Source organism: Chelonoidis abingdonii, chromosome 4 (genome assembly GCF_003597395.2).
Source record: "Chelonoidis abingdonii isolate Lonesome George chromosome 4, CheloAbing_2.0, whole genome shotgun sequence".
In the NCBI taxonomy this organism is placed as follows: domain Eukaryota; kingdom Metazoa; phylum Chordata; order Testudines; family Testudinidae; genus Chelonoidis; species Chelonoidis abingdonii.
The window spans coordinates 94,410,302-94,424,042 of NC_133772.1; the positions used below are offsets into that span (position 1 = coordinate 94,410,302).

Here is a 13,741-nt window from a genome sequence, read left to right on the forward strand (position 1 = left end):
CCCTAAACTTGTTTTAGAGTTTTTATTTGATCCCATTTGGGATTAAGAGGAGGGAAAAGATAATTTACCAAACGCTCAGACAAAATAGTGGAACATGTGTATATAAACATTTCCTGTTATTGGCAACATGGTATATCGCAGTGGCTCGTGACCGCTTCCATGTCATGATTCCATGACGCAAAATCAGAGCTGCCACTTCCTATTTGTGTGTACAGGCTTTAATATTTTGGGTGGAGGATCCAGAAGATGTTTGTATAAAAGCTAAATGCTGGATGAATCTTACTTATTTATCTCATCATTTAAATGTCACAGGCAGATGATGATGATGATGATGATCCTGAATCACAAGAAGAAAAAAAGGATGAACTGAGAAGCTATTCAAAAAGAAAGATAGTCTCCAACTGGAACCGTTACGAAGGTGAAGGTGCTGAGAAAGAGACACAAATTGAAAGTGGAGAATCTCAGAGGGGAACGGACTTCAGTGTTCTGCTTAGCTCAGCAGGTAAGGAAGAGAGAATCACATAAAGTATTGGTTATGTATGAGTTGCATTTTTCATCATAACTCTAGCTTTTGCTCTTAGCCTTGGTTCTGGAACGGTGCTTGGAATGCTACTTGTATGCACTTGACTAAATCCAGTATTGGGTTTAGGACCACTTAAAATTATTCCAGAAAGAGTTTTCCATGCCTGTTTCATATGGGTAGTCAGTATTATGAATTTATTGATGAGCAACTGTGTTAGTGTAGAAGGGTCTGTAAAAGGTTACGCACTATCTGGATGGTTTGAAAAAGCTGAGAAAACTAACATGCAGATTCATTATGCCTAGAATTGCCAGCTATAGGCAGCAGGGACAACTTAGGAATGTTCTACAATAAATACATAAGGAACTAAACCTTGTGGTCCTTACTTGTGCTGAAGTCCCATAGAAATCAATATTTTTGTCTAACTGAGGATTGCAGGATCAGGCCTTGAATTACAAGTTTTATTCATTTTTTTAACCAGTTACTTTAGTTTGATCACTGAAGATTGCAACAAACACTGTCTAGTTAAAATGAGGTCTGTACATCTTATTTCAGAGCTTAATTTGTCTAATCTTCACTCTTCCTTTTGATAAAACCTTGTGGCTACTGTCCTGTTAGCAGGTACCTTAGAATAATAAATCTTATACTCTAGAATACCTGAGCATGATGGAGAGGCAGCTTACCTCTGAGACTGTGTTCACAGTAGGCTGAAACCATGCTAATGGCCAGTTTTGCTAGCCTGGCTTCCTTCACCGGTTTACCTAAAATGTATTTCAATGTTTTTGGAACAGGTAGTACTGTTAAATAACACCGTTATGACACAGCTTTCAGGAAAAAAAAAAATCTTTCTTTATACTGAGCAGGGAACCATGTTAGTAACAATTGTTGGTAGCATGATTTAGTCTGTGGTGCAGAATGCCTATGAGTTTAGGGTTTAAGTAAAACTTGTAAGAAGTTATTTCATCATTTTTCTTATGTGACAGTATTAAAAATCCAGTTAGAAATCTCTCTTTTGTGCTGTGTACTTTTAGAGCTAAACTACAAAGAACTAAGTTTCTAACAACTTGTATTGTTTAAAATTATATTGTTAACATTTTTTTGGTTTGTGAATTCTCTAAATGGCTGAAATTTAAAATCTGTGTAGTATTCTTTTTAATACTTAACAATTCCTTGTCCTTCATTTTGCATAAACACCAGTTTATTATATAGGGCCCGTCACAACTGCTGTTCTGCTGGCATTGTTGTTGTTGTCTTTTTTTTGTAAAAAGAAACACCAATGAAGCAAATGAAATATTTGCTTTGGGGAGAGAAAAAAACCTTACTAAAGAATGATATGGAGTTCTCAAAGAGATGCAAGGGAAAAAGTAGATGATATTTTGGGCTCATAAACTTTGATGATCTTTAACTGTACACTGAATTGCTTATGAAAAATACTCAAGGATTGCTTAAACTGGTTTTTAAATTAAAGTAAAGCATTGACATAATGAATATGATCACATTCTTATAATGCCATTTTGATTATTAAATTAATTGTATGTTATTGAAAATTATAATTTCAGCATTCCTTGTATGCATTATAAAACGTTTGGTTTTACAGCGTGGTAGGGATTCACAAGTTGCCTGTTATATTTGTATTCATAAAGATTGAGAAACCAATGACTAGAAACTGAAGTTGCTTGTTTTATACCTGTTTTAAAACAAAATAGTCTAGTTTCTGACTGGTTTCAGAGTAGCAGCCGTGTTAGTCTGTATCGGCAAAAAGAACCAGAGTACTTTTGGCACCTTAGAGACTAACAAATTTTATGCTCAAATACATTTGTTAGTCTCCAAGGTGCCACAAGTACTCCTCTTCTGGTTTCTGATGGTTTGTTGACCATTCACGTACTCCCAGAGGAACACCTTACATTTTTTTTTTAAATCTAATTTAGAGTTTATCATGTTTTATATCCTGTAACCAGTTTTCATTCTGAATTTCTTTATATTTGCTGTGTTATCAGCAAACATTTTTATATACAATTTATATGTAATATTTTGAGTATGTCAGCAGCATTTTTAGTCCTTATATTTTCTGTTATACTATTTTAGATAAAATAAACTGTTCCTTTGTAGTCTGGGATGATTACTCCTCTGACCCTCTTGTCAGCACTAGAAAAGTCAGGAAAAAGCTTATCAAGTCCTGTCATTATTTCTATTATTTAAAACAATTTGTTTTTTCTATACAGTAGAATTATTATTTGATCCCTAAGTATTCTGCTCCTTGTGAACTTTTGTTGCTTCTGAGTTATGTGATGAATTAAAAAGTAAATCTGCATCTATCTGCAGTACTGTTGCTACATTTTAATTTAGCAGAGCTAGAATCTTTGTAAAAGCAATAGAATTGTACACAATTGCATAAAATCTTTGAAAGTATTTTGTTGGTCTAACCAAGTTTTGAGGTGCTTGCTAAATGCTGAAGTTGTAAGATTTACTTATTTCTATTTTAATAATGTTAGTGGAAACCCAGATTATTGTAATTGAGAAATCCCTTCAACTTCCAGGTTGCAATGAGATCTTGTTTGTTTTGGGCATAGAATTTTTCCCACCTTATCATTTCTGCATTTCAATTGTTTCTCTGAGGTAGTACCTACATATATGGGCAGAATGTGGAAAAATTACCCAAGTGGGTGATAGTTTTGTTGCAGTATATAGGCAGCTAAATATACCTATCAGACATTGCTGTGTCCCTCTGACATGCTTAACTGTCTCTACTATACAGAGATATGTTTCTCCCTATTATTTACAGGTAGGTACTAATGTACATTCTCTCCCCATTCTCCCCTTATTTTTTCTGACTGGCTTAGGCTCTTGAGCAATTTCTTTGCTCCACTGTGCTCCCTTTTCACCACCTGTCAGTACAAACTGAATGGAGACTGACTGGAAACACTCAGCTGGAGGATTCCATAACATGGTGGAGTCCCCTGTGAGCGTAAAGCTAGTAGAGTTGGCTCCTATATTACCTTACCCCAGCCCTGAGTCTGTGAACTTTCATGGGTACAGAATAGCAATGCACAAAGCCAGGTGCTGCATATTAAAGCAGTCCTGAGCGTGCTTTATCCTGAGAGGAGCTGAGGTGAGGTGAGGCAGAGAATCAGGATACACTCACTGGGAGTTAGACACACCAGAGAATCGAGCCTCCCATCTTTGTACTGAGGAAGTAGAAGAGAAGGCAAAGAAGATTATTTTACTTTTCATGGGAAAAGTGCCTTTTCCATTCTGCATGATGATTTACCTTTTTCACTGCCTCCTCTTATTAACAAATCCTGTATTTTCTTTGAAAACTTCAGGGATATCAAAGTAACTGTTCTTCAAATATGTGTCCACATGGATCCCACTCTAGATGTGCATGCACCCCAGTCATGGAAGCAAGACAGAATTTAGCAGTGCCCACCTGCTTGCTTCTGTCAGAGTTAGCTAGTTTAGTACTTAACATTTTTTTTAATTTAGCCTGCTGGCAAAAAATAAAAATAAAATAGAAAACCCCTAGGATCATTGATACCGTGGCATTGATCTCATGGCTGAGGCAAAGTCACCATGCTTCAAGTCCCACCCTTCCGGGGAGCTGGCAGTGTCCTCAAGTGATGGGCCTTCTAAATGCTTTTTCTGCTATTTTTGCTCTGGACTACACAACATGACCTTTAAGTTTATAGAGTCATCTATTCCTGTTGTTCTGGATTATCTATTATCCTTGAAACATTTAGGACTTTAATTTATCTTGGGTAAGGTTTGTGTAGCCAGGATATCTGGCTGTTGCCCTCCATTTCAACATTTATATATTCCCACATCCTATTATATTAAGTTCTTGAAAGGTCTGATCCATGTATTTTCCCCCCACTGAGGGACTTTTCCCCTCCTGGTAACCTAAATATTGTACTCCTGGTCCTAATAGGTCTCCTCCTTTTGAGCCTTTACCATCATGCTCCTTTTACCACCTCTTTATCAAGGAAGCATTTTTGTTACCTCTGCTCAAAGGGTGAGTGTGATTCAGGTGTTAAGGGCAGGACCTCCCTATACTATTTTCACAAAAACAAGGTGTGTCTCTGAGACCTCACCATCCTAAATTCTTACCCAAAGTGGTGTCATTTGAATCAATATATGTGTTTTTTCCAGTGTTTTTCTCCAAACCCATTTGATCTCTATAGAAACAAAACTTCACATGCTCAGTGTCTTGATGGCAATCCTCTATTCTACTATTTGCTCCATAGAATAAAGCTTTTCTATAAGTCACCCAGGCTATTAGTAGCATTTGGTGACAGGTCTAGAGGGCAGGTTGATCCAACTCAGAGACTCCTGAAATGAGTTTCAGATTGCATTAAGATCTCCTCTGAACTAAATAAATTAGCTTTACAGTCTCATATTAAAGCACATTCTACTAGGGCCCAGCCACCCTCTTTTTGTCATGCTTGGGGAACGTTCCTATATCAGAAATTTGCAGGGCAGCCTCTCAGATCTTAGTGAATACTCTTATTTAGCTCTATATTTGAGGGTTGCAGTCACTGGATCTGGTGCCCAGTTTGGCAGGGAAGTTCTGCAATTTGTATTTAAATAGGACTCCTGGCACCCACCTCCTAGAGAGAGACCTGTTGGCCAGTAAGTTAGAGAGGGGTCCACGTGGACAAATATACAAAGAATGGTAACTTACCTTACATTAACTGTGGTATTTTAAGATGGATCCCATGACCTGCCCTACTTCCTTGCTACTGCAGAGTCTTTTAGCTTTGGGATACTGCATCAGTTCTCAAACTGTGGGTCGGGACTGTGCCCTACACTTAATGCCCTTGGGTGCAGAGGATTAGGGGTGAGAGGATATGCAGATGTGGCCTCAGTGAATACTCCTGGCCAGAGGCTTTGATCTGGAATGCATGGGGCACGTGCACCTAGAGTGGGATCCCTGTGGACAAAACATCTTGAATACCCACGTTTACTGTAAGTTAAATAACGATTCTATTTCTCTCACAGCCGTCAGCTTTACAGAGGGCCTTTGGCAAATGAGAGTTAGTGTACATGTTAGTGTAGGTTTGAGATTCTCTGTAGTATGAAAATCTGAGTATAGTAAACTGTGTCAAATTTTGTGGCATGCTTCATAAGTTGAATCACCCAGTAATTTTTTTTGTGATTTGTTTGATTAAATTAGAACTGTATTTCCAAAAGTGAAAAACATCTTTGAGACTTGGTGAAGAAATACCTTCAAGTTAGGAATGTTATGTTTAACCATGCAGTCTTTGAGAAAAAAATTATCCTTTTGGACATATAGAAGTGCATTCACAGGTGGATTTTAATTTGGTGTTTTCATCATCAACATATTGTTATTTCTTCACAAAGCACTTTACCCTCTTCTCTTGAGCTTTAAATGGAGCAATAAGTATGTGAGGGAAAAGCAGCAGAAATTGAATTATAAAGGAAAAATGTGAATATTCCTTATACACACTTATAAATGGAACAAACAATAATTGAAAGAGTGACTTTTTCTACTTTTTTATATCTGAATGAGAGAGATTAATTTTTTAACTATTGTAGCACCTTATCTGAATGATTTTGGTCTGGTCTGAGGTTGGGGTATGGTCTTGGAGGTGAAAGTCTGTTGGTCTTCTGCATCATTATGCTAGCATGCAGCTAATATCTGGAAAAGGAGCGGATCATTAAATATGCTCAGTACAGTGACTGGAAAATTCATTTTAAAATATTGAACCTTTACTTAGAATTAGCAGTGAAATTCTATTTGCGTTTGCTGTTAATATGAGCTCTTGACTTTGCAGTGATGATAACATTGTGTGGGTATTGGTGGATGAGTAAAATTATCCATTGCTGGAATAGAAGAAAAATGTGTACTGTTTTATGAAATGAACACTCCTGAAATAGAACAGGAACTCATATAAATAGGTAGGGGATTTTTATGATTAATTCTACTGTCATTCTTAGCACGTCCCTGGATGGCTACATCTGTTTTCTATAATCAGTGTATTAATATATTACATTTATGTTTATATAGCACCTTTCATACCAAATGATCCTAATGTGCTTTATAAGCTATACACCAGGATAAGTACAGCAATTTCAGGGTGGACGGCAGCAGCTGTTTTAATAGCAATTGAGCAACACTAAATAACAGTTAAGGACAAGTTGGGAAGAATAGCGTAGCCAAATGAAACTGCAGAGGACTAGGGTGTAGGGGCTAACACCCTGCATAAAGTACTACAGATTATTTAATGAGCACAAGTGGTGAACAGGGTATTGAGTTATGTCTCCTGCAAAAGAATGCATCTCCAGCACACACTGTTGTTGCTATGCTGCGGGTGTTGGTTTAGAGCTGACTCTGAGGAAAAGACATTGCAGACAGGGGTGCTGGAACAATTTTTATAGTGGGGGTGCCTATGATGGAAATCATGTATTAGGTGTTTGTTATTACTGCTTCAGACCAGGGGTGTGGCAGCATCCCCAGTACCCCTAGTTCCAGCGCCACTGCTTCCAGACAAAATATATGTATTTTAAATACCTTGAGGTGCTACAGGGCAACTGAGGAACAAGGGAGATTTGCTTGTCAGTAACTAAACAATAAAAGTGTTAGAGGAAATGGCAACTTCTTTTCTCTTTTATTTCATGGGAAGTAAGAAAATGAAGTTAGGTAGAAGGAGGCATTTTTCAGTTTAAGGATGAAGAACGTGGCTAGTCTGGCTTTCTGTGTTAAACTTAGAGAGGTAGTAATTTAATTTAAAAGAATTGAATATGTAGAAAATACAACAAAAAAGGTTAAAGGAATATCTTTAAAAGTATACTTTGACCTGCACATACCCACAGCATCAGAATTCTGAAATCAGTAACGTTGTTAATTCAACTATTTTCTTATTAATTCTGTAACATCAAACTTGTCTTTTCTAAGGCTAGGTCTACACCGGAGAGGGAGTCGACCTAAGATATGCAACTTCAGCTATGCAAATAGCATAACTGAAGTCGGCGTATTTTAGGTTGATTTACCTGGCTGTGAGGACAGCGGCGAGTCGACCGCTGCTGCTCCCCCATTGACTCTGCTTCCGCCTCTCGCTGCGGTGGAGTTTTGGAGTCGACGGCAGAGCAATCGGGGATCAATTTGATCACGTCTACACTAGACGCAATTAAATCGATCCCCAGCGGATCAATCACTACCCGCCGATGCGGCGGATAGAGTAGACATACCCTAAAATGACAGAAGTGCTAGAATTTTTTAGTATAGTCATGACTATAGCATAAACTTCAGCATGGAAGCTTTGCACATACATTTTCTATTTTTATTTTGCTGCATCTGTAGCCAGCCAATACTATGGCAGGAAATGGTCCAGTAGTGGGTGATGTTCTCAGGGGACTTTCCAGTTTAGTGCTCTTCATATATACTAAATATTGCTATGTAAAAACATGTTGTTTTGGTGTATCTTGGTTCGAATTTTAACAAGTCAATCTATTGTGATTGACTTCCTATTATTTTTAGATACCAATAAGACTGTTATCAGAGGATGGGTTATTAGAGCATTCTGGCTAAATCAATACACGTGGTCCCACATTGTGGAATAATTTGACAAATTGTTGATGTGAGATATTTCAAACCTGAGTATATTGCTGTCATAAAAAATAGGATGGTGTCATAACTTAAATTGGAGCAGTTTGTTGTTCTAGACCTGATATAACTTAATGAAAAAGTTAAATGTCAACATTTATTAGTTAACTAAATGAGGATTTATGATGAACATTCCCTGTAGATTTGCAAAGGTGTTAATGTTTGTTAAATTCTCTGGTTAAATGATTACTTTTTATGACACATTGCAATTCTGTTCAGGAAATTGAAACAGGAGCCTTTCTCTCATTTATTTGTTTAGAACTCAGTGAAATGATTTTTATAAGGTATGCTATTCTCTCTGATGGACAGTATGTATATTAAGAAAGGCATTTATATCTTTATAAAATATACTGTATTAATTTAATTATTATTGGGCTGCCCTGAAAAGCATGTTTTTTTCATACAGATGAAGGGGAACTCTTGGATTTAAATTTTTTAATATTCTTCCAGCCTTGAGTCAAAGCAGTACTTTTGTAATATATTCCTTGGATAGTTAGAAATGGTTTTGGTTTCTATGGTGTTGCTGCTAATATCCTTTTAGGCTCCAACAATCTCTTGTCTTATGCTAATTAAATCCAAACTGAGTGTAAAACTATATCGCTGTAAGGCAAGTTGGCATTACAGCATATAAAAGCCTTCTAATATAGTCAAGCTGTACATTCACTTTCATTGATAATTTGAGTGTTCCTTGTTAAATTTTGTGTGTTATGTTCCTGTGCACATTCTCTTTAATGATTTATTGTGTGAATGCTTTTAATGTCTGAAGACTCAAAATAAGGTGATGTTATTTTTAGTGGTCTGTGGAAAAGGCTGATCTTTATTCCTATTGTTGATAATTTTGAATTGGCTTATCTCATTAAAATATTGCTGTTCAGCATTCCAGTATAGCATAATGGATTCAATTCAAAATGCCATAAAATATTATAGCAGAACTGAAAGGGGCTGGGGAGATGAGAAGCAGAACTTTTTAACGTTAATGCTATAAGGATCTTGAAACTTATTTTACAATAAGTAACATTATTTATTCCTTTGGACAGCACATGTCAACATATATTGGTGTAATTCTTGTATCACTCTTCTGTTAGCAGTTTCTACGAATCCTTGGAGGTATTTAATAATATTGGCATTGCTAGGACTAAATGAGCCTACATTCATAAGTCAAGGCAGTACATCAGTTCATTGATTGATTTTTTTTTTCTTTATCTCTGGATCAATAATCAGAGTTGTAAAACATTCAGATTTTTTTCCTTTTTAGCATTTTCTGATTACCATGTAAGATTCCATTTGGCTATTTTTATTTTCTATAGGTTATTTAAAACTAACTTTAAAATAGTAAGACAACAGTTTTTTCTACCTAGTACTGGCTCCTATTGAAATAAACTACAAATCCGTTGTGGAGCCTTCAGGGAATATATCTTGAATCAATCTAGTGAAAACTCTGTTCAAGCAGAAGGAACAAAAGAAGCGGAAATGATAGAATAATCTTAGTTTGCTAGAAAAATCTTGCCACATTTCCAGTAACTGCCTTCATTCTAATCTGTCTTAAGTGACCAAATACAGATTTTGATCCTTCATTAGGTTTTTGATGGTGAATAAATGTTTTAGCTAGAGATAAGTGATAAAGTTGCTTATTACTGAGCCAATTAAAATGTTACTATTTGTCTCTTGGGATCTGAACCCTTTTCTTTCAAGACAATAGCCACTGCTACCACCACCACAACTGAAAAATGCTGTACCAATTTGCCATGCTTTAGTAAGATTATGTCTCCACTGCTGAATGGTAGGTGCTGAGATAGAAAATAGAATTGTAACAATGCAGTGTTTGTGTGTGTTTGTTCTGTTTTTTAACTTCACATTTTTTAGGGGTGGCTGGCAGCTTCTGGTGAATTTTCTTAAAAGGCAAGGCAAGAGAGTTGGCTGTGCATAATCCAGCCAAAAGAACTTTAAGAATAAGAAACTATCAGGTTAGATCATAAATCTTGTTTTTGCTAGAATACTTTACACGGTATTTAGTAGCAAACATTATTTCCGTAGATAGTTGGTACTCGGATACCATGTTGCCTAAGAGCCTAGGTCGAACAGAGAAATTGTTTGGTTTTATCATTTAATGGTGTCTAAAATTACTGTTGGCTGCCTTTTCACCATCTGCTTTTGGGTCTCTCTCTACAATCTTGGCCATCAAATTGTAGTTTTATCCTTAAATTTATTTTATTTAACATGTATTTCTGCTCTCAGGATGAGAATTAGTGGTATACAAAATTACTAAATGCCAAGAGCTGTTGTTTACCTCTGGAGGATTGAAGAGAAAAAACAGACCTTGATTTAAAGTAAGATCACATCCCTTTCCTATCCTGTGGATATGGTAAGAGAGATGTAGGAAATAGGGTTGCCAGGTGTCTGGTTTTTGACCAGACAGTGTTTGGTCATCTGCAGTAACCTGTCTCTGCCACTAGGAGGCAGGAAGAGCAGCAGCTGCTGCTGGAGCCTAGAGGAGCACTCAGGAATGGCTCTGGCAGAGAGAGATACGGGTGACTCCACCGTCCTGCCTTGGGCGCGGCTCTCCTTTCCCCGTCCTGCTCCAGTCATCCCTTCACTCCTAGAACCCTGCTCAGCTAGCAGGGGGGAGGGAGGTGGAGAGAGCAATGAGCGAGGGTGGAGCAGTGGGGGGCAGAACCTGGAGGGAAAGAAGTGGGGCGGGGGCAGGGCCTCATGGGAAGAGGTGCAGTAGGGGGCAGAGTGAGGTTCCTTTGCTCATTGTCCGGTTTTCACAAATTAGAATGTTGGCCACCATAATAGGAAAACTTATAACATGAACAGAGAAATGATTTTCTTTATATTTTTCATAAAAAAAATGGCTCAAGCAAAAAAGAATAGAAATGGTAAAGAAAGAACCTGTGTTCTCATGTTGCTCTGGAGTGTAGTTCAAAACCTGTTCATTCTTATGTACACATTATTTCTGCAGTGCTGCCTTGTTCATTGTTGGCTTGGGTTATTGGCAATGTACTGTATACTAAATGCCACAGATACTTATTTTTTATATTCCTGCTCTTAAAAATTGTTTATGCCCTGAAGAATCAATATGATTTGCTATTTTTGTGCAAGATTTTCTCATTTCCTAATTTTATGCCCTAGTTTTTACTCATGCAGTTCTTCCTATAGATCAGAGAAGTCCTAGAGCAACAGAAGTATTAAACTGGAGAATTCTGATTTCTTAGACAAATTAGACAAGCAGGTTTTGGTTAACAATTTTCTGGTAACTTGCCTGAGCATTAAGGCTTAGGCAAGGGAACAGGTGCCATCAGAAAAAGGCTATTTGCTTTGACTTGCTTTTAGTGATACATTTAATATGCGAGGACAACTTTATCTTTACGATGAGTCACAAGAAAACTAAAATTGTTCCATGTGAGTAAAGCAGACTGCATTAGCTGTAAGTCATTGCAACAAAGAGAATCTCACAGAGCACTCAGATATATGAAAAAGAGACTTTTAGCAAAAGGACAGTATTGCCCTGACTCAGAATGCGAATATGCTTCTCTCCCAGTGATCTAAATGGATTCTTTTCTTTACTTTTTTAAAATGCTGGCATAACTTAAATCTATATTGAATTGCATGTGTTTGATCATCTTATCTCTCTTCTCTTGAAGAGCCAATATGGTTAGGAAATGCTCTAGATCACTGAAGAACTATTGTTTATCAGCTCCAAGGTCCATATTTTCAACCAAAAATGTTAAAAAGTAATGAATCCAAACGTACAACAATAATGAGATTTAAAAAAAAAATCACATTTTTTTTGGCCATATTTTGATATTTTTCACCTTTAGGGAAGCCACTTGAGATTGTCTCGAGTTCAAAATTCAACCTTCAATATATGTACAAAACTGAAGACCTCCACGTTTGCCAGTTGGTCTGAACTCCACTTTCTTCCTCCATTTCCTGGGGCGGGGAGTCCGACATTCTGTCCTTCTATATCCTCTTCCCTAGCTAGACAGGATAGGCAGCTGCTTCATTCAAATGCTGCCCAGCAGTCTCTTGTCGCACACATTTACTCCTCACCATATTTCCTTTCTTTTCCCTCAGTCTCATCTTCCTCCTCACGTTTTCTTTCTCTGGTACTGCTCCCCTTTCCCACATAGTCTACTGACTCCTCATTGTTTCCTGTCCTGTTCTTTAACACAGTCCCCACTTCCTGCTGTTCTCTCTGTTCAATTCCCAGCACCTCTAAATGTTGCTGTCCTTTCCCTGGCCATCACATGGTGACTAAGGAGCCACCATCTTCTCTCAGGGTAGTCTGGCTTCTGGGAGATGTTTTCCATCTTTGCTGAGGGCACCCTCTCCTGCAAAGGTTAAATAGTCATGGTGGCTATCTTGCTAAGGGCAGCCTATGGCTTCAGTTACACTGGCAGTCATGGGAGGTGGTGCCCATTTTATATAAAGACAGGACTTCACAAAATGAAAGCAGAAATCTGAAATTCATGAGAACATTTTTTTAAAACAAAGCTTGAAAAAATTTCAAGACTTGTCATTACTGTAAGCTGGTTTTCTGCCTCCTCAGTATTGTCTCTCTAACTTCCTGATACCACACAGAAGTATCCTTTTTGTCCTATCAAATAAACTGTCCTTTTTATCACAGTCTAACAATAGGAAATGCCAGATTTTTAAACTACTAGTTGGATTTTCCTTAGAAATGTATTCTTTTTTCTTACAGAAAAGAACACTGTGTATCTAGGCACTCACTCTTACTGGAGGAAAAACACCATCACACTATAAGATGACTGTTTAAGAATTGACATGTGCCATAGACATACCATACTTCCTTTTTTTTGCTTTAGGATTCCTAGATCCATTACCACTACAACAACCAGAGTAAGTGAGATCACCTACAGGTCAGTACATTGTACTGTTCATTTCACAGCAACATTGGTGTCTGAACTTTAAGGAACATAAATCATTAGTAAAAATTGTATATTTATTTATTAAGTAACTGCTGCAAAAGTGCTCAGGGAGCTCAACAGCAGTCATAAAAACAATTTCTCATTCATTAATAAAATAACTCTACACCTCATCAAAATTATAGACATTGTGGGTAAACAAAAGCAAAAAGTACAAAACAATAAAACAACAGTGGTAGTAATTCAAAAACATCTCTGGAAAAAATAAGGTTTTAGGTGGGGAGAGGTGAAATGGGCCATATTTCAGAAGTGACTGAGTTCCATACGATTAGGGCAGACATGGGCAAACTACAGCCTGTGGGACCATCCTGCCTGGCCCCTGAGCTCCCAGCCAGGGAGCCTAGTCCCCGGCCCCTCCCCTGCTGTCTCCCCTGCCCTGCAGCCACGCCGCCACAGGGGAGGTGCTCTGGCCCACTGCTCCCGCTGGGCAGCATGGAGAGCGCAGCTCGCTCTGGACGGGTGTCCCGTCTGCGAGCTCCTGCTGCTGGTAAGGGGATGGGGAGCAGTGGGGTTGCATGAGGGAGCAGGAGGTTCTTCTTCGAGTGATTGCTCATATCCATTCCGGTAGGTGTACGCGCTGCGCGTGCACGTTCGTCGGAAGACTTTTACCCTAGCAACTCCAGCGGGCCGGCAGGTCGCCCCCTAGAGTGG

The 13,741-nt window shown here is 38.0% G+C and overlaps 1 protein-coding gene across 2 annotated transcripts in view; it reads left to right on the forward strand.

Moving 5' to 3' along the window:
- AVEN (apoptosis and caspase activation inhibitor) overlaps positions 1 to 13,741 on the forward strand; it is a 213,441-nt gene that overhangs the window by 40,388 nt on the left and 159,312 nt on the right. For both annotated transcript variants that reach the window (XM_075065484.1, XM_075065485.1), the window contains exon 2: positions 313 to 502. In XM_075065484.1, the coding sequence (XP_074921585.1) occupies positions 313 to 502 (190 nt within the window). The remainder of the gene's footprint in view (positions 1 to 312; positions 503 to 13,741) is intronic.